This window comes from Vulpes vulpes, chromosome 8 (genome assembly GCF_048418805.1).
Source record: "Vulpes vulpes isolate BD-2025 chromosome 8, VulVul3, whole genome shotgun sequence".
Taxonomy (NCBI): domain Eukaryota; kingdom Metazoa; phylum Chordata; class Mammalia; order Carnivora; family Canidae; genus Vulpes; species Vulpes vulpes.
The window spans coordinates 19,841,566-19,862,691 of NC_132787.1; the positions used below are offsets into that span (position 1 = coordinate 19,841,566).

The following is a 21,126-nucleotide window of genomic DNA, read 5'->3' on the forward strand; positions in this document are numbered from 1 at the left end:
GCTGCGCCACTTATTAATCTATACCAGTAAGCTAATTATTGCTAACATCCAACAAGTATGCTACATTTTATATTACTAAAAAGGGAGTTTGTTACTTTGTCTTACTTTTGAAGATGAAAACCTACTTCAAAACTCTATGGAAATCTAAAAGAATGGACAGCTGTTATTAAATACTTAGTGTTCTTACCTAGCATTGACCTAGATACTCTGAAGAACAAAATACAGTAAGATTGGATACATGCTATTAAGGACCTTATGATTAGTTAGACAAAACATACATGGAGCAACAGAAACATACATGGAAAACAGTCCACGCCACAACTGTTTCTAGTCAAGGGCCCTAGTAACCAGTATAGAAGATAAGACAGCGTAACTTGCTACATATGCAAAGGAGTTACACAAAGAATAAGAGGCTCAAATTCATCTGATGAGTTAATATCCAAAATATATAAAGAACTCATAACAATTCAAGCAAAAAAAATACAATTTAAAATTGAGAAAATCTGAATAGCCATTTTTCCAAAGACATACAGATGGTCAACAGACACATGAAAAGATGCTCCATATCAGTCATCAGGGAAAAATGCAAATCAAAAGCACCATGAGAGAACACCTCACACTTGTTAAAATAGTTATCATCAAAAAGACAAAAAACAACAAGTAGGTAAAGATATTGAGAAAAAAGGGAACCATCCTGCACTGTTGGTGGGAATGTAAATTGGTACAGCCACTGTGGAAAACAGTATGGAGGCTCCTCAAGAAATTAAAAATAGACCTATCATAAGATACAGCAATTCCACTTCTGAGTATTTATCCAAAGAAAATGAAACATTAATTTGAAAAGATATCTGCACCCTCAAGTTCAATGCAACACTATTTATACAACAGCCAAGACACAGAAATAACCAAAGTGTGCACTGATGGATAAAAGAGTTTAGTGTGTGTATGTGCGCACGTGCGCATGCTTAAACATACATACACATACACTACAGAATATTTTTCAGCCATAAAAAAGAGGGAATTCTTGCCATCTGTGACAACATGAATGAACCTTGAAGGCATTATGCTAAGTGAAAAAAGTCAGAGAAAGATTAAGTACCATATGATCTCACTTATATGTGGAATCTAAAAACCTTCAACTCATAGAAATAGAGAACAAATGGGTGGTAAGTAGAAGCTGGGGGTGGGCAAAATGAGTGAAGATGGTCAAAAGGTACAAACTTCCCGTTATAAAGTGAATCATGGGAATGTCATATACACCATGGTGACTAGTCAATAATACTATACTATATATTTGAAAGCTGCTAGGAGAATGAATTTCACAAGTTCTCATCACAAGAAAAAAATTGTGTAATTCTGTGTAGTGATTTAACTAGACACATTGTGATCATTTCAGAATATATATATACATACTGAAGCATTATGCTGCATACCTGAAACTAATATAATGTTATGCATCAACTGTACCACAAAAAATAGACTCAAAGCAGGTATCAATTAAAGCCTTGAAGGACATATAAGAAATAAATAAGTAGACAAAATTAAATTGTAAACTATACAACACTTTTGTAATATTTATTACAAAAACCTTACTTGCTTCTACTAGTGTTTCTCAATGGAAAAGACAAAGTTTTCCTCCTTATATGTTGATCCCCATATGCAATACCACCAAGCGAGTGACAGGCAACCAGTAAACATTCATCCGTCAATAAAGAGTTTGTTTTAACAAAATCACACTTGACATTTGCCATATGGATGGTTGACTATTCCATAAACATTAAAAAAGAGAAAAGAGGCACCTTTTCAAACAAATGGCAAAATGCTACTGCAGCTCAATTTTGCCCACGGGATACACATCTCCACTCTGTAAATAAGCTATACAACCTGTAAACAGTCTGGCTCTGGCTTATTTTTCTAGTCTCACCTCCTTACCTCTGCCCTGAGTCTTCTACCCTGGCCACACCAAACCTCTGCCTGCCCTCTTCAACCACAAGGCCACAGAGTCCTTCACCCATGTCTCTACTGCACACTTCTACTTATCTTCCAAAACCAGTCACCATTTCTTGTGAAGCTTCCAGGGAGAATTACTCCTTGCCAGTGCCTCTCACAGCACAGTGTTCCTACTTCTACTAGTGAGTGAAACAGACTATATTAGGACCATTGGTTCTCTCCAGAAATAAAGGTCCCTCAAGGCAAAGCCTCTTTCATTTTCACAGTCTGATCAATACCTAATACTGTACTTTGTACACAAGAACAAAACCGTTGTTGAACAGAGGAAAGAGTAAACATTACAAACATCATTCAAGTGTTCTCCTTTATAATCTAGAAATGTATGTGTACATGAGCCCACACAATCACAATGAACGGCGATCATGGAGCTGCAAAAGGACTCTTCATTTTTATCAGATATGTTTGTGATTCGGTCCCCTTTAAAACTGAATTTTTACTGAGTGTGAAATGATCCAACTTAGAGGTTTTTGCTATATGACTTTTCAGAACCCATTTATTACAAAGCCAGATGTACTTTTGACTGGCAATAAGCCTATCATGAAATCCAAACAAGACAGTCAAAAATTCAGATTTAAAAAATAACTATTACTAATTAAATATCAAAATCATTCAAGAACCCTTGGAATTTCATTTTCTAAAGTAAGTGCTTTTGTTCTTCCCCCAGTGTCTATCTTTTGTGCAAATCACTTTGCAAAATATTTCATATGATCATTTCTTAACCAAACTGCTTGTGGAATATTTAAAGAACATCATGCAATAAAGTTAACATTTAGGAAGTTTTGTTATTATCAGTCATGTCAGAATGTTGAGGATACCTGTTCTAAAAATTCAAATAAAAGAGGGCACAGATCTGATTACCTATATAAAATCTGTCAAGTTAAATGTAAGCTATATACAGAATTGCAAATAAATAAATTTCAAGTCCTAAGATAAATCATCTTCCTTTTAGTATTAACAATATTAATAGCCAATATTTACTGAGACCCCACTACCTACCAGACATATCATGCAAGTTCTCCCTATCTATCCAAAAACCCTTAGAAGAAACCCGAACCTCAGAGGCCAAATGGCTGGCCAAGGCTACACAAGTAAAACGTAACAGATTTCAAATCCAGGTCTGTATAGTTCCAAAAGATAAAACTTAACTCACTCCCATGCTAACAATGTGTCATACTGAAATATGAAATACTAAAACAAATTTCTACAACTCTTTGCTTCTTTGAACTGCCAAAGGTAAATGGTTTAATCCTCTGGTCTCTTACCACCTCCTCGCAGTGCCATAACCTTTCCTCAACTCACTGCTAAGCCTCCATGCTTGAAGTCCATGGTATGTGAAATCTATGCTTTTTGAAGTCTACTTTGATACTTCCAAAGTTAAACTGTTTTGAACAGCTTACAATAGTAATTTCCTTATCCTGAGGTTTAGAGAAACATGTTTTTTTCATGCAAGTTTCCGAACTGTGTGCTACAAAAAACTACCAACTATTTTCCCCTCAATACTTGTAGGTAACCTTCACAGAAACATTAAAAAGCCAGAAAATTAAGAGCAGCTTACCTTTCAGGTTTTAAATGTTCTGAAACTAGTTAAAAAATAAAGGAATGGATTAAAAGGGGGCTTTCTAAATATTTGATTAAATACCAGGTGGTAGCATCAATTTCAAGTCTGAATTCCATGCTGGTGAAGGAAAAAAGAACTTCAATTCAATAAAAATTCTGTTCCACCAGCTTTGCAAAATTTCACAGCTCATCTGCATTCTCTTAAAGCTTCTTCACTGATGGTACTTATTTACAAAGAATCAAGTGCCAAGTTTAATATAGAAATTCTTTAATTATATCTGTTCAGGACAGATGTATGTGGCTACTTATTCTGGCATCAAAGTAATTAGCATTAAAGATCAAACGCTACTAGCGTGAATACAGAATACAAAATGTTTGGATTCTATGTCATGGAACCACAGAAAGAATCCAGTAAGTCAACTTTCACTGAATTTATTTATGCCTGTCATTTCCTTTGGGGCAAATTCATTTTACAGGCTGCTGGCAAGAGAGATTCAAAACTGGTTGGCTTTTATTGTTTGGTATTAACTCTTTAACGATCAACCATATGGCTGTAGCTAATTCAGCCATGTTGCCGGTTCAAAAGAAAACTTAATTACATTAAGCCAAAGGTTATTTATAAAATCAACCGACAGGAAAGAGATTAATTGCTATTATGATATTGTTCCTGAAGCCAGGAACTAGAAAATCCAGTTGAATTATGATAATTAGAACACCTCGGAAGAAGAGAAAAGCTATCAGCTACTTTTTGTTCTTTACTAACTTGGCAACAAAATTTTCTTTTATTTTCTTTTTCACTTATGTTCTTATGCTATGGTTTTATTGTTACTATGAAGGAAATGCTGTAAGCTGTTCAGAAAATGGTTACATGTGTTCACAGAATTACAATATCTCAGGGATGGGAGAAGATTCCCAAGAGTATCTAATCCAACTATCCATCTAAGGAGAGTGAAACTTTCACCACTATATCCCCACTAAGTAGCCAACGGATGGAATATTTTCTACCTATTAAAAGTAGCCCACTCCATCTTTAAATGACTTTCTTAGAAAGTTTGTACTCAGGGATCCCTGGGTGGCGCAGCGGTTTGGCGCCTGCCTTTGGCCCGGGGCGCGATCCTGGAGACCTGGGATCGAATCCCACATCAGGCTCCCGGTGCATGGAGCCTGCTTCTTCCTCCGCCTGTGTCTCTGCCTCTCTCTCTCTCTCTGTGACTATCATAAATAAAAAAAATAAAATAAAAATAAAAATAAAAAAAGAAAGTTTGTACTCAGTGAAAAAGTCTGTTTCCCTATTGTTTCTACCTTGTTTTATCCCTAAAAGACATGAAAAACAAATTCAACCGTTATTTCATTCTTTCCCATGACATCTTTCGAATATCTAAAGAGTGACTCTCTCCAGCTGTCTCCATTCCTTCAAATGTTCCTAATAGAAAATGCTATTGAATCCCATGTCTATTAGGCAAGCTGCAAAAAAATTTAATTTGTATGCATATTTAAGGTTACTTTATTTTTTTTTTTTAAGATTTTATATATTTATTTATTCATGAGAGACAGACAGAGAGAGAGAGAGAGAGGCAGAGACACAGTCAGAGGGAGAAGCAGGCCCCATGCAGGGAGCCTGACGTGGGACTCGATCCTGGGTCTCCATGATCAGGCCCTGGGCTGAAGGTGGCGCTAAACCGCTGAGCCACCCGGGCTGCCCCAAGGTTACTTTAATTTTTAACAATAATACTTAAAACCCGAGTTACCCAAACATATTAGATACTAACCTTAAATTAGGTAAGGTGATGCTCAAGCATAAGAAAAACTTCCTTACAAATAAATGTATATGCTTACATTAATTATAAACTCAATAAATCCAGTCAGACACAAGGCTATTTTTAATACTATCAGGACGCCAAAGTGGCTGAGGGGTTGAGTGTCTGCCTTTGGCTCGGAGCGTGATCCTGGGGTGCCGGGATCAAGTCCCACAACAGGCTCTCCAGTTCTGCCTGTGTCTCTGCCTCTCTGTGTATAACATGAATAAATAAATAAAATCTTTAAAAAAAAAGACTATTTTTAATACTATTTAAAGAATTAATTGCCCCTACCTGTCCCTAGTGTATGCCAGTGAAATATTCATACAAAAGGCTATGCATTAACTAAAAACTTCAATAAATATTTAAAATGCCTTTCTATAAAATTTTGGGGCTTTGTTATGTAGTTTATTTCAACAGTAGGATGAGTTATAAATTCTCAAGTTATACATATGATTTCCCTTCTATAACTTTGATAACTTTCAGCCAAAGTCAATCAAAAGAAAAAATAAAAATTTTAAATCTTCCAACCAAAGACAGAAACTCTGAATTTTAAAGGCACTTAGTCATCTGATTTCTGTAAGGTCCTGAGATGTACTGCGTAATCTATCTGAAGGTTCTCACTTTCAATGTCACTAGAAGTTATTTTTAACATTTCATAAATCCTTAGTTCAGTGGTTCATTAAACCAATTGAGTACTTGCCACAGGCTGTTTTGAAATGTTAACACCATCTAAATTACACTGACAAAATTATTAAACATTCACACACAATCACTTACCCAAGACTCATGGTATAAAACTGTTAGCAGATACATTGCATAATCATAATTCTGTCTCTTTAAAGGGCATCTGAAACAGAAAGAGAGGGAGGAAGTCAAAATTTCAAAAATTCAGTATATAAAATAATATGCAAAATACACAAATATTAAGTAAAAAGGATAACTTATATTCAGATATTACCTCTCAACAGGGAATATCCTACCTTTAGGAAAATTCTGTTCTTGGAATAAGAATAGTTTATGTCAGTCACTACTTAAGGTTATGAAAACTGGTGTCACTTTATTTTGTATGTATTTATTTTTACTTCTCTTCACTTTCATCACTAATGGCGTTGTTTGTATCTGATAATAGTTTTACACTATTTTTAATATGACTTTGTCCAATCAACGTGCCTTTCACAGTCTCAGGGTTAAGAGTCTGCTGGACACTGTGAGCGTTATCTATGGGATTCATTTTAAAAACAGGGATAGATTAATGACTGATTTAATCTAAATGTTCATCTTGATTTCTCCAGAGTCAAGTTTTAAAAAAAATGAGCTACCCTATTCAATGCTGTATTGCTGTTGTTATATTTAAAATGGAATTATTAATCTAATATTGGGTGAAACTTCTATGTAAATATGAGACAGCAAGTTTAGCTTTTAGATTAATAAAATCATACAGAAACCATTATTTCCAATTTCTCTGAATATAAAATAAAACCATCATATGACAAATGACTTTAACGGTACTCTGCTTATTCTATACTTAAGTTTAGTAGTCCTTTAAACAGTTGCTGCCATAATACATACACACACTGACACTTGAAAACTTAGGGAAAAAAATCGTTGTCAGACACTTACAGAATTTCAAAGAGCAAACATTTTATAGGTATTTTTAAAGTTGTACAAGCTAAAAACTATTATATTTTCTAAAGACAATAAAAAAGAATAATACTAATATATTTCAAATCTATTTTTCCTCCATACAGCAATAATCTGAAACCAAGGTTCCCAAGCTTTTTCCACCCTCACATTGTTGCCATCACTTACGTATGTCATGCTACTTCTTCCCACCGCTAAGAAGCAGAATATAAAACCAAATCGATATTGATATCTCCAAATGTTTTAAAACTGGAATAGGAAGGGAGAAAAGTTATCTGCCCAACTTGCTTTTCTCTAAAGGTAGGTCTTTGTATTTTGACATAATTTAGAAACAACCAAAGATAAGATAGAAATTTAAAAAAAAAAAAAAACCCATGGCACCCAGGTGGCTCAGTCGATTAAGTGTCCAACTCTTGATTTCAGCTCAGGTCATAATCTCAGAGCTGTGAGATCGAGTCCTTTGTGAGACTCCACGTTGGGCTTGAGGCCTGCTTAAGATTCTCTCTCCCCCTTTCTCTCTGCCCCTCTCTCCCCTCTATAAAAAGAAATAAAATAACCCTTTTGTAAAAATGTACCAATAACTCCTTTTCACATCAAATTACCTAATTTATAAATTCATGAGGTAAATTTAATACTGCCTTTATGACTGGGTGATGGGCACTGAGCGGGGGACTTGGTGGGATGAGCACTGGGTGTTATGCTATATGTTGGCAAACTGGAACTCCAATAAAAAAATAAAATAAAAAAATACTGCCTTTATGAAGTAAATTCACTAAAATTCTGCTTATTTACAAAATTGCCTAAGAAAATTAAATTTCTGTCTTTAATCACTAAACTTTGAACTCTAAGATCTTTGACTTTGTAAAAACCTGTTTAAACCTTAATCACTAAAAAAAAAAAAAAAAAAAAAAACCTTAATCACTGGCAAATCATACTTTTGTTTTCTTCTAACATATTCCCTAAGTCTAATTACACATGGATATCAATACTGAAAAATAACAATAATTTACTTTTTTTAAATAACAATAATTTAACAAGGCAGTTAGGCAAGCTTCTCTCCATGTCCATAAAGAGAACAGTAACAGTAGACTAGTGTCACCATATTAAACACATGAATTGAGCAACTTCACTGACCTAAAATGTTAATATAATTTGATATAAAAGGCTACCTTTACTTTTTAATATCATTTCTTAAGAAAAGGACTGTCAGGGGATTAGAAAACAATAAAACAACACAATGACCAATCTGAATTTTTCTTTCTTTACCTGTCTGTTGTGATGGTAAGCACATCTGTTGTCTTGCAGTATCGCTCTCCCACAAGTTTAATAAGTTTCTTCTTTGCATGATCATCTAAATTCAAACTAGAAAGTTTAACCTTAAAAATAAAAAGTTATTGGAGAAAACTTACTTCAGATACTTTGTTTAGTGAGAAAAAAAAACCAGTACCAATATTATTTATATTAACATTAAACAAACCAAAAAGAAACTTGCAACCCTGCACTCTTGTCTATATATAGTTAGTAACTGGCATGCACTATGAAGCCTGATCTTACCCATGGAAAAAAAGAGAGGGGGAGTGAACTGTTTCAAGTTCTTTGAAAGTTCTGGGCATTAGCACCTTTCTGAAAGAACCAATAACAAGTCTCTTAAATACATGAAATTACAGCTTCTGAGTAATACAAACAGAATTAAACTCAATTAGTATTAGTAATGTTGGAATATAGGAATAAATGATAAAACAAAAAGGCTTTAAGATATTTTCCACCATGCAATTATGAGACCCATATCATTGCAACTAGTTCAGGGATATTTATTTTAAAAGGTACTGATATCTCATGGAGGCTAGAATATAGCATTCATGAAGATCAAAACATTTGAAATAATTCAGCTCAACATTTCTCAAAACGTTAATACTAGTCCCAGAGACTGCTAAGAAGAATTATTTCTCTAAAAAGTCTATTTCTGTTGAATACATTCAGGAAATGCAGTTAAATTGGTTTTTATAGAAGGATTTCTTGGAAGAGCTAATATGCTACGAGCATTCTGAAATTTCAGGATGTAGGATTCTCCTGTAACGATTCCCAAATTTATTTGACCTCATATTCTACCTTTTTTCCCCCCATATTCTACTTTTCAAAGTTCATGGAATTAGTCTTCCTTAAAATATATTTTGGGGAATACTGGATTACATGATCACACTTTTTAATTTGTAGAGAATTATGGCATGGGCTGAAAGTATCTAAAAGATAACTAGGCTTGACACAGGAAAATAGGTCAGATACTAGAACAGTTAAATATGGTAAACCACAGGCTGTTTTCCTATGGACAGCATTAAAAATAAGAAAGATCCATAATTGTATGAAGAAAAAAAAAGGCTAAATAAGATTTTAAAATCACATCTACTTCTTTCTAGCTTCAATAACTCTGCACTTCCCTCAAGACATAGCATAAGAGCTTAATTATTTTTCATTTTATCCATTAGACTGCAAACCTTTGAGGATAAGAATGGTATCTGTCCTATTTTTGGTGATGGTTTGGCACTTAAAGAGCATGTAACATGTATTTGTTGAATGAACACATAAATGAAAAAAGAAAGGATACATTATTTTTTTAAGCCTTGTGAATTTTTATTTGAACTACAGAAAATATAGCAAATGAATAAATAAAATATACCTTTAAAGAACATATGCAGAAAAATATTGACTATTAAGTATCAACCTAACAGAATGGCCCTAGGTGCAGGCAGTGCAAATTACCAGAGTCCTCTGGAAAAAAACGTGTCAACAACCAGGTTATTAGCTTACGGGATAAAATAAAGAAATTCTACAATAATTCAGATTGTTAACAATGAGAATTACGTACAAGAAAATCATAACATGAATCTACATTATGATTATAATTATAGAAATATTTGTATATATGCATCCATACAGATAAAGAATAGTTTTTACATTAGAATAGTGAGAATGGAATGATTTTTTTCCTTTTAAAACTCCATCATGTTCAACAATAAATTCAAAAATTTGCCATTTAAAAAATTTAAGTGTTCTAGCTTTATGTAAGTAGTAAAAAAAAAAAGGGCAGCAATGCTGATTATTCTAACTGCTTTAAAACATACATTCACATTAACATTTTAATGTTCAAAAATTATATACAGCTTATGCCAGAAACTCATACATATTTTAGAAAGAGCTATGTGGTACACTCACGCCACCTGCTAGCACTCAAAGGCACTGCAAAATTGTAGTCTAACCTGGACTCAATAGCCTGACTCTGAAGCTGAGTGGCATTCACTATCATTCTTTTTTTTCAAAATTCAAAAGAATCCTTGGATTTTTTATTTTCAAGTTACTACATTTTAAGGAATCAATATTGCACTACTAACATTATCCCCAAAGCAATACTGACATTTCAAATCATAGGAGGTCATGGTTATATGTGTGTATTTTCAAATGCCCATATTTAAGAATTATATAAATTGAGAAATGTCTTATTGTGTGAAATATCTTCTCTGTTTAAGAGTTTTTTTTTTTTTTTTTTTTTTTTTTTTTTTTTTATTTATGATAGGCACACAGTGAGAGAGAGAGAGAGGCAGAGAGATAGGCAGAGGGAGAAGCAGGCTCCATGCACCGGGAGCCCGACGTGGGATTCGATCCCGGGTCTCCAGGATCACGCCCTGGGCCAAAGGCAGGCGCTAAACCGCTGCGCCACCCAGGGATCCCCATCTTCTCTATTTAGAAGCGCAGTGTGGTTAAAGAACTTATAGTTGTATACAAAAGATAAGACCTCGGTTTCATTTCTAGATTTTCTACTTTTTTTTTTTTTTTGCTAAGTGACTTTAAGCAAGTCATTTGATCTTACTGTCTGTTTCCTCATTATAAAATAGAATCGACTCACAAGATTTTTGTCAGAAATAAATGAGAATAAACAGAAGAAAGCATTTTTAAATTCTTACACAAATATGAAGTTTTTTAACTCTGATCTACTTTTATGATTATCAAGAAAAATATGGTATCATCTTTCTCTAAATTTAAAAATTTGAGTATCTCCTTATATAATACTTTATAATATTTGACTAGCTTCAAAGTATCACTTTAAACTCTGCCAGAAGGTGCCTGGGTGGCTCAGTCGGTTAAGTATCTGACCCTTGATTTTGGCTCAGCTCATGATATCAGGGTCATGAGATTTAGTCCCATTTTGGGCTCTGCATTGGGCATGGAGCCTGCTTGGGATTTTCTCTCTTCTTCTTCTCTCTCTCCCCCTCTGCCTCCTGCCCCTTAAAATAAATAAAAATAAAAAATAAATCATGCCAGAATGCACATGCTTTAGTCCCACTGTATTACCTGCTTCTACCCTTTAACTACCTGACACCATTCAGGGAACTACCACTGAGCTTTAACAGTCAGTAGGTAGAGTGAAGAGTCCAAGAAAGGCAGACATGAGTCAGGGGAAAAGAACACAAAGAACTGATGACAGCAAGATAAAAAAGAGACAAGAGAGGATGGTAGCCTGATACAGTAAGTGGTATCTTGTGGTATACAATGAGATTATTTTTATGTAAAATAAAATAAGCAAAAAGAACCAGTAGGGAACCAGATGTCTATTCTGGAAATGGAGATTAAGGCCCACAAATAGTAAAGCAAAAATCTAGGTTTCCTGACTCTGAGTTCAGAGGGTTTTTTTTTAACCACATAACACAAAGCTCAACAAGTTGGCTAGTATCATTATCATTACCATTAAAAAGAGGCAACATTTGCTAAGTTATGAGAAATGTATCAGGTATTATTATCCCTAGGTGCTTTAAAAAATTTTTTTATTTTTAAGTAATCCCTATACCCAACGTGGGGTTCAAACTGAGATCAGACTGAACCCCACTCCCTAGGTACTTTAATCTGTGGAACGTCAGCCAAGCAGAATTTTAAGGTTGCCCCCCCCCTTTTATTTATACAGTAGATATGTATGGTCTTTGTGATTTAAAATCTTTTCAATCTCTCTAAACACATAAACATATTGCTATATTTATTCTAGGAAATAAAAAAAAGCTGACAAGCTTCATAAATTTATTTCATAAAGAAGGCACAATCCTAATACCAAAACCCAGCAAAGAAAGGAAATTACAAATCAAACACTGATGTATCCCTGAAAAATTTCTAGAAATTAAAGTTTGTTACCTTATAGTATAAAAATGGTTACAGAGATTGTCAACATATTTTTCCAGTCCACATGGAGTGTACTGATTTAAAATACAGACTATGTGGAGTACAAAAACAAATTCTGTGAGGGTCCTGGAAGGTATCTCAAAAAGGTGGGCAGTCATATTCCAGAATAGATGAATCAGAAATACATTAGTCAGGGCTCCCCGGAGAACAGCTGATTCTAAGATTGGGGTAAGTTATGTGTATTATAAGCCTGGAGCATTCTGTTTTGCCAAAAAATAAAAAAACCATCTAAAAAAACAAATGATGGAGCATGGTAGCCAACTAGAAGAGTTACCAATGGCCAAAGCTGGAACAATTTGAGCAACAAAAGTAACAATATATTATTGTTGGATTATAATCCAAATGCTAGTATAAATAATCCATGAGTCCACAATGATATAAACAAACAGATGAACAAATAAATGGAAGAGAATAGACTAATCACCCATATAGAAGAATTACAAACAATTTATGTGACATTTCTCCCTCAGGGAGGTAGAATATAACTACTAACTTCATTAAGTATAGGCTATGCATAATGACTTCCTTCTAAAGGGTGAAAGAAAAAAGAAGAAAAGAAAAGAAAAAAAAGAAAAGAAAAGAAAAGAAAAGAAAAGAAAAGAAAAGAAAAGAAAAGAGAAATAAGAAGAGTCCATTTATAGTGAAGAAAACTTGCAAATAGTACCTCAAAGTATTATTTGATGATCAAACCTTCATTATTAGTAACATCATATTAGGAGCCTCTACCCTTGTTATGACGTGATGAAAATGGCACTTTACTGGTGTGGTTTTCCTCCCAAAAATACATACCAGTCTAAACATGAGACGAACATCAAATAAATCTAAAATGCAGTACATTTCATAAAATATGTAATTAGTACTTCTCAAAACTGTCAAGGTCAGCAAAAGCAAGCAAATTCTGAGAAACTCCACAGCAAGAGGTGCCTAAAGAAATCTGAATAGGGGTACCTGGGTGCCTCAGTGAGTTAAGTGGCTACCTTTGGCTCAGATCATGAACCTAGGACCCTGGGATAGAACCTGGTGTCAACAGACTCTTTCTCCACGGGGAGCCTATTATCCTCCATCTCCCTCTGCTCCCCCTAACTCACATTCTTTACTGCACACTCTTCTCTCAAATAAATAAAATCTTTAAAAAAAGAAATCTGAATAAAGAATGAACTTTAATAACTAATGTATCAATATTGACTCATTAATTGTAATAAATGTATCACAATAAGATGTTAACAACAAAAAAATGTAGTGTGAAAAATAGGGGGATTCTGGGAACTATCCTTGAAACTTTTTTGTAAATCTACAACTTTTTTAGTTAAAAAAAAAAAAAAACCCATCAACTGCTCCATGACTGCTGTATGAGAAAGACATGCCATATGGATCAAAACTCTTACCAGAGGAAATTAACAGTGGTTTCAAATACACAGAAGCTATCAGAGCAAGTGGAGTGGTATGTAATAGTATGGTCCTAATGAGTAAGAGCAGGGATTTAATGTTTCTCCAAAGCAGCATGAGATTAGGACAAACGATCCTAAATAAAATGCTACCAAAGCAAATCCACAGTAAAGTAAAAAAGTATGTACTACAAAATAATCAAGGTTCAGAAATGCTTCAGTATTTGAAAACCTAACAACATAATTTATTACAATAATTCAAAGGCGATCATTTCAAAAATGCTATAAGAATAAGACACATCATTAACATAATAGATGCTATTGTCTCATACTGAAATCCAATTTATACTTAGAGGCTAAAAACCAGATGCACACCCACTGACATACAAAACAGCTAAACAGACTACATAAACATTGTTTTAGAAACTTCATCTAATGAAAAATACAAAAAGAAATAAACAAGCTATAGATATTTAAAAAGAGGAATTATAACCACTATTATTTATCATTTATTTCCTAGAAAATCCCTGAAGGAGTGAACTAAAAGCCAGCCATAGCTTTCAGATCTTGGTTTCTTATATATCAATATCCACCCCTAGCCTCAAACACTGCCTTCGTACAGAACAGACCCTGATTTACATGTTTTTCTATGCAGCCATTAAAAATAATATTAAATAGGGGCACCAAGCTGGCTCAGTCAGTAGAACATGTGATTCTTGGTCTTGGGGCTGTGAGTTCAAATCCTATGTTGGATATGGAGATTACTTAAAAATAGTAACAAAAACAATATTAAGGAGTGACAACTGTATGGTGACAGATGATAACTACACTTATACAGTGAATATCCTGTAACATACAGAATTTTCACTAGATTGTACCCTTCAGACTAATATGGTAATGTATGTCAACTATATTCAATAAAAAAAAATTTAAAAATGTTTAATAACTTTGGAAAATTTTAATCCATATTGTTAAATAAAAAAGATAACTAATCAAATACAGTATCATCCTATATTAATAGGCTGTCTATATATGTACTAAAATGAACTTCAGGAGTCAACAGTGCTTATTTGTAAGTAGCAAAATTATAGGCAATTATATTTTATACCTTAAAATGTTCGTATTTCCCAAATTTTCTATAATGACTTTTATATCCACACATACAAAATGCTATTTTTAAATAATGTTTTATAATAATTATTTTATTATTATTATTTTTTAAGATTTTATTTATTTATTCATGAGAGACACAGGGAGGGGCAGAGACATAGGCAGAGGGAGAAACAGGCTCCTCGCAGGGAGCCTGATGTGGGACTCGATCTGATCTCCGGATCCGGGATCATGCCCTGAGCCAAAGGCAGATGCTCAACCACTGAGCCACCCAGGCACCCCAATTCTTTTTTTTTTTTTTTTAATATTTCTTACCCTTAAGGTTACTACTCGTGCTTTGGGGTTTCGAATAGATGGTCCTGCTGAAACATAATCAGCTGTGTCAATTTCAATGGGAAAATGCTTCTCGCATTTCTCATCACTGTCCAGTGCAGCTGGCCACTCAGTGCAGAAATCTAAGAATTAAAAAAAAAATTATCTCAAGTATAGTTCTGCCAAGGAAATTCTCATTGCGATATGTGGTAACAGACAAAATCAAATTGTTGAGGGAGATGACGCTCGAGTTACATGAAATCAAAGAACAAATTCTCAATTTTGCACTTTAAACACATCATCACCCTACATCCCTTTTTTTCCTTAGATGAATCCTAATTAGGGAATGTAATTAAATGAATGATTTAGATAGCTTGGGTTTGGTGGGGAGCAGTAAGTTTAGTTAAAAGGGAACTAATGACTTGATGGGAGCTTATTATAGCTTTGCATATACCTGTTATGGGACAGTTTCACTCCTCCTCACCAGCTAAAAGCAAACAGTTCAGAGTGTTATTGTTTTTGAAAAATCAACAGTTAACAGTAATTCATTTCCAAATAAAAGTTACTAAAGGTCTACTGAAGGGAACTGAAAGAAACTCTGAAAAAGCTCTTAGAAGAAAATGAGATATGATCTAAATTCGCAGAAACGGAGTTGAATAGGGCCTCAGACTGAACCAGTACAAATGCCTAGGACATTCTTAAAGAGATCCTTAGAGTAATTCACGTTTCCTCTAATGTGACTTCTGTGCCAACGGGGCTAAAAGAAAAGAGGAAAAGACATCTTCGTTTTTAGCCTAAAGACAACTAGCCTAAGGGGAGGTGGGACTGGTTCTGAGAACTGGGCCATAACAGGAAGTTCCAAGCACTGCGAACAAGAATGCAGCACACCATCCATTTCCACAGCACAGAGACAGAAACTCAGGCCTCAAGTCTGGGGGGAGGGGAGTTGAAAGGAGCTCCAAGCGTATCCTACAGCTATCTGTATTGAGAGACTTCATAAGTAGGTAGTTGATTTCATTTTGCCCTATTCCTATTTCACCTCAGCTTGAAATGAAAACTTTTGGCACTATTAGGTTTCCCTCAATGGAAATTTCACTCCTTAAACAACCTCGTTCTAAGAATACCTAAAAGTAATCAGTTTCTTAGATCGAACACATTAAACCTCATAGGGTTGGTGCTTTCTCCAAAAAGCATGACTGCAGAAGAGGCTGGTCACAGGCATATGTGGGAACTCTTCCACGTGATGATTTAAGAGACAGTGAGAGGTACTTTGTCAATAACATTTCCTAGAATTAACAATTTTCTAATAGTGGTACTATATTTAGCTTCCATTTAGGGTTTAGTATCAGTCAGAAAAATGTCACAGAGACTCTTCAAGATCTGCAACTAACTATATGTTAACAAATTATGTATAGCTCACACCATTCCCTAAACACCCTGCTTAAGAGAGCAATACTCACACATTTAGAAGAGAGAGAAGTATCTTTGCAATTAAGAATATTCTGACATTTAAATAAAATAAGCATGATTACTAAAGTTAAATTTCATTCCCATATGGACTCATTCCAATATCCTGCACTATAAGATGCAACACTGCCAAGCACTTTATAAAGAGAGACTAGTTTGGAGAATTTTATGAGTTCTTGGGTTTGTACTGAGTCTTTTATTTTTTATAACTTTGAGTAAGTCATTTCAATAACCAAATGATAATTACAACTTTTAAATTACCGGATTATATGTCTAAAAAACACAGCCAACTGGAAAGTACATAATAGACCCCTATTCATCTGATAGGTAGAGCAATAGACTAGACTTCGGAAGACCTTGGTTTTTACTTAACTTCTGCCACTGATTATTAAAGTTTTGGTAAATTACCTAACTTTCCTGTGCTTCAGATTTTCCACTTGCAAGTTAGATATAAAATCTGAACTGACCTACTTTGAAAGAAAATTGAGAAGAAATATTTTAAAAGCCTTTGAGTTATTTGGAAGATACAATCTAAATCTAGAGGCTGGCAAAAGTGTAAAGGCAAAATTAAAGAAAGATTAAAGCACTTACTTACTTAATGCTACTCTTCTGAATGTGCTATAAGAAAGCCTTTCATTTAAGAATTATGAAGTATTTTACAAATACCTCATTAAAAGAACTCAGTCTCTAGATTATAAATGCACATTTAAGAATTATGTTTAAAAGGAGAAAAATGAGATTTATTACAGTATAATGCATTCCTTAACTGGCTTCACAAAGGATCAAAAAGTGATACATGGTTTGTGCTGAATGGGGCAGAAATTTGGAAGAATGATCAGTGTCAGTCTATCATCAGGCACCAATGAAAATAGAAACATACAATCTAAAAGGATAGAAACGCATCCTACTATTCCCAGAGGACCACATACATGAAAAGAGTTAGGAGAGATTTTTATTTTCTAATTTTAAGAGTAAGGTCATTATTCCTACTTTTTAAGATTTCTTTATCTCTTCCTTATATTTTTAACTAAAGGGCTCTTCCAAAAGCTCAAATTTCATCATAATCATGATCACTATGCTATTTCTCCTTCCAGCATGATCAAGCTGCCTGTGAAGAGTTTTTAGATTTCATTTTCTTTCCTGAGAAGCCTTAACAAGTGTATTAAGCATTTATACATCTCCTTCTTAATTAGCATGAGTTTAGGAATTCATCCAAAGGTACTAATCCTTGAATTAAATTACACAACCAATCAATAACAGCTGTGAACCTAAAACAATTCCAACGTCCTTATTCTGTATATAGTCCAATGCAAATTAGATCTGGAATTGAGTCAGAACACATATATGTATGAAAACATGCAAAAAACTATGAAAAAAAAGTTCTTTGCCTTTACCTCCATGCATGTGGGAAGACAAGAATAAGTGAGTGAGGGGCACCTGGATAGCACAGTCAGTTAAGCATCGTACTCTTGGTTTCCTCTCAGATCATGATCTCAGGGTTGTGATATCAAGCCCTGCATGGGGCTCTGCTCTCAGGACAGTCTACTTGAGTTTCTCTTTCCCTCTCCCTCAATCCCTCCTCCCTTGCACTCCCTCAAATAAATAAATAAATAAATAAATAAATAAATAAATAAATAAATAAATAAATAAATAAATCTTTAACAAAGAAAAAGAAGTGAGTGAAATCTGTTTATATCTAGGAATCAAATATTATTCAAATTCAATAAATTTAGAACTGAAGATATAATCGGGGGCTGGTGATTACTTCCATGTTACATATGTATATGAAAAATACAAATATACTAATGTAACCATATATATATAAAATATATGGAGAGAGAATAAAGAATATTATATAGAAAAATAAATACACTCTCAGAATGTAATCATGAGACCTAAACAATGATCAAAAGACAACACTTCTGAAATGAGGGGCTAAGTGAGAAAGGAGAAATAGAAGACTATTGCTTTTCATCAACAGTTTTTCTACTACTTGTTGTTGCCACACCTACATATCACTGAAGTTATTTTAAACAATTTCAAGATAACTCTCTCTACAAAGTATTCCATTACTGACTCCACTGACTATTCTACTCAACACCTTTTCTACATTATCTTCAGTTTGGATTATATTCATTTGTATCTATCGGCAACACTATAATATTTTCTTCAGTCTTTTTATGTATGTGCTATCTATAATGTAATGGTAAGTCCCTAACCTACCTGAACAAGGACTATGATTTCTGGTTCTATTTATTATTCATAGCCACTTGTAGAGTAGTCTGAAAAAAAAAAAAAAAAAAAAAAGAATTTGTAGATTTGTCATCTTAACAATTCACTGAAAACAACTTGAAAATTTTTCCAAAAAAAGGAGAAACTAGCAGTAACTGAGAATGTAAGATGATTTAATATATTAAAAATGCGGTTATTTTCTCCATCTTTATTGAGATATAATTCATATAAAACACTGTGTATGTTTAAGGTATACAATAATACAATATGTTGATTAGATTCACTTCTATCCGTTGCAAAATGATTACAATCATAACACTAGCTAACACCAATATCCTGTAATTACCATTTCTTTTTGTGGTAAGAACATTTAAGATCTATTCTCCTAGCAACTTTCTGTTATATAATACAGCATTAATATCTATAATCACTTTTCTGTACATTAGATACCCAGAACTTATCAGAAAACTAGAAGTTTGTTTTCTTTGGCCAACATCTCCCTTCCCCCACAACCTCTCAGCCCCTACTATTCTGAGTTCAGCTTTTTTAGATTTCACATGTACGTGAAATCAGACACTAACTGTCTTTCTCTCTTATTTCATTTAGTGTAATGTCCTCAAGTCTCATCCATGTTGTCACAAATGGCAGGATGTCCTTCCTTCTTGTAACTAAATAATATTTACACACACACACAATTGGAAATATCCTTCCCCATTCAGTAGGTTTTCATTTCGTTGATGGCTTCCTTCATTGTGCAAAAGCTTTTCATTCTAGTGGTCTCAGAAGTTTATTTTTGCTTTTATTTCTTTTCCCAAGGAGACAGATCTAGAAAAATACTCCTAAGGCCAATGTCAAAGAAATAACTGCCTATGTTTTTAAGCAGTTTTATGGTTTTAGGTTCACATTTATGTCTTCAATCCAGTCTGAGTTTATTTTTGTGTGTGGCATAAGAAAGTGATATTCATTTCCAGTTTTATTCTTTTGCATGTAGCTGTCCCATTTTCCCAGCACCATTTACTGAAGAGACTGTCTTTTCCCCATTGCATATTCTTGCCTCCTTTGTCAAGGTTGAATTGACCATGTTAGGTATGAGCTTATTTTGGGGCTCTTTATCCTGCTCCACTGATCTATGTATTTAATTTTTGTGCTGATTATCGTTATTGCTTTGATTACGCAGCTTGTAGCGTATCTTAAAATCCAAGGCTGTGATACCTCTAGCTTTGGTCTTTCTCAAGACTGCTTTGACTATTCAGGGGCTTTTGTGGTTGCATACAAATTTTAGGATTCTTCCTTCTAATTCTGTGAAAAATGCTGTTGGTATTTTGACAGGGATTATATTCAATCTGTAATTTGTTTTGGGTAGTCTGAACATTTTAACAATATTAATTCTTCTAATCCTCTATTTAATTGGATTGTCTGGGGCTTTTTGGTACTAAGTTGTATGAATTCTTTATATAGGTTGTATATTAACCTCTGACCCAAGGTTTACAAATATTTTCTCCCATTCTGTAGACTTTTTATTTTGTCAATGGTTGTCTTTGCTGTGCCACATCTTTTTAGTTTGATGTGGTTCTTGTTTATTTTTGCTTTTCCTGCCTTTGCTATTGGTATCAAATCCAAAAATCATTGCCAAGACCCATGTCAAGGAACTTATTGCTTGTTTTCTTCTAGTTTTATTTTGTTAATGTGATGTATCACATAGACTAAATTTTCATGTTAGATCATCCTTGCATCCGTGAAATAAATCCCACTTGATCTAACATGATCCTCTAAATGTACTGTTGAATTTGGTTTGGTACTTTTTTGTTGAGGATTTTCATATCTACATTAATCAAGGACAGTGGCCTATAATACTTTTCTTATAGTATCCTCGTCTAGTTTTGGTCATCAGGGTAATGCTGGCCTCATAAAATGAGTTTGGAAATGTGCCCTCCACTTTTTTGGAAAAATTTATAAAAAAGATTTTATTTATTGATTTGAGAGGAATAGAGAGACAGCATGAGTGGAGAGGGCAAAGGGAAAGGAATAAGCAGACTCTCCACTCAGCTGGGAGCCCAATGCAGGGCTAGATCCCAGGATCCCAACCTGAGCTGAAGGCAGAGCTTAACCAACTGAGTCACCTTGGTACCTCCTTTTTGGGAAGAATTTGAGAAATATTGGTACTAAATGATTAGAAAAAGCCATCTGATTCTGGACTTTTTTTTTGTTGGGAGGTTCTCAATTACTGATTCAATTTCCTTATTAGCAACTGGTCTGTTCAGATTTCCTATTTCTTCATGATTCAGTCTTGTAAGTTCTATGTTCCCAGAACTTTATCCATTTCTTCTAGCTTGTCAAATTAGTTGGCATGTAATTATTCATAGTAGTCTCTTATGATCCTTTATATTTCTGAG

At 34.0% G+C, this 21,126-nt stretch overlaps 1 protein-coding gene across 4 annotated transcripts in view; it reads right to left on the bottom strand.

Moving 5' to 3' along the window:
- The window catches only part of MRPS35 (mitochondrial ribosomal protein S35), a 47,690-nt gene that overhangs the window by 18,598 nt on the left and 7,966 nt on the right, over positions 1 to 21,126 (bottom strand). For all 4 annotated transcript variants that reach the window (XM_025995055.2, XM_025995056.2, XM_072765711.1 and 1 more), the window contains exons 5-7: positions 15,038 to 15,177; positions 8,274 to 8,383; positions 6,144 to 6,213 (exon numbers count right to left, since the gene is read on the bottom strand). In XM_025995055.2, the coding sequence (XP_025850840.1) occupies positions 6,144 to 6,213; positions 8,274 to 8,383; positions 15,038 to 15,177 (320 nt within the window). The remainder of the gene's footprint in view (positions 1 to 6,143; positions 6,214 to 8,273; positions 8,384 to 15,037; positions 15,178 to 21,126) is intronic.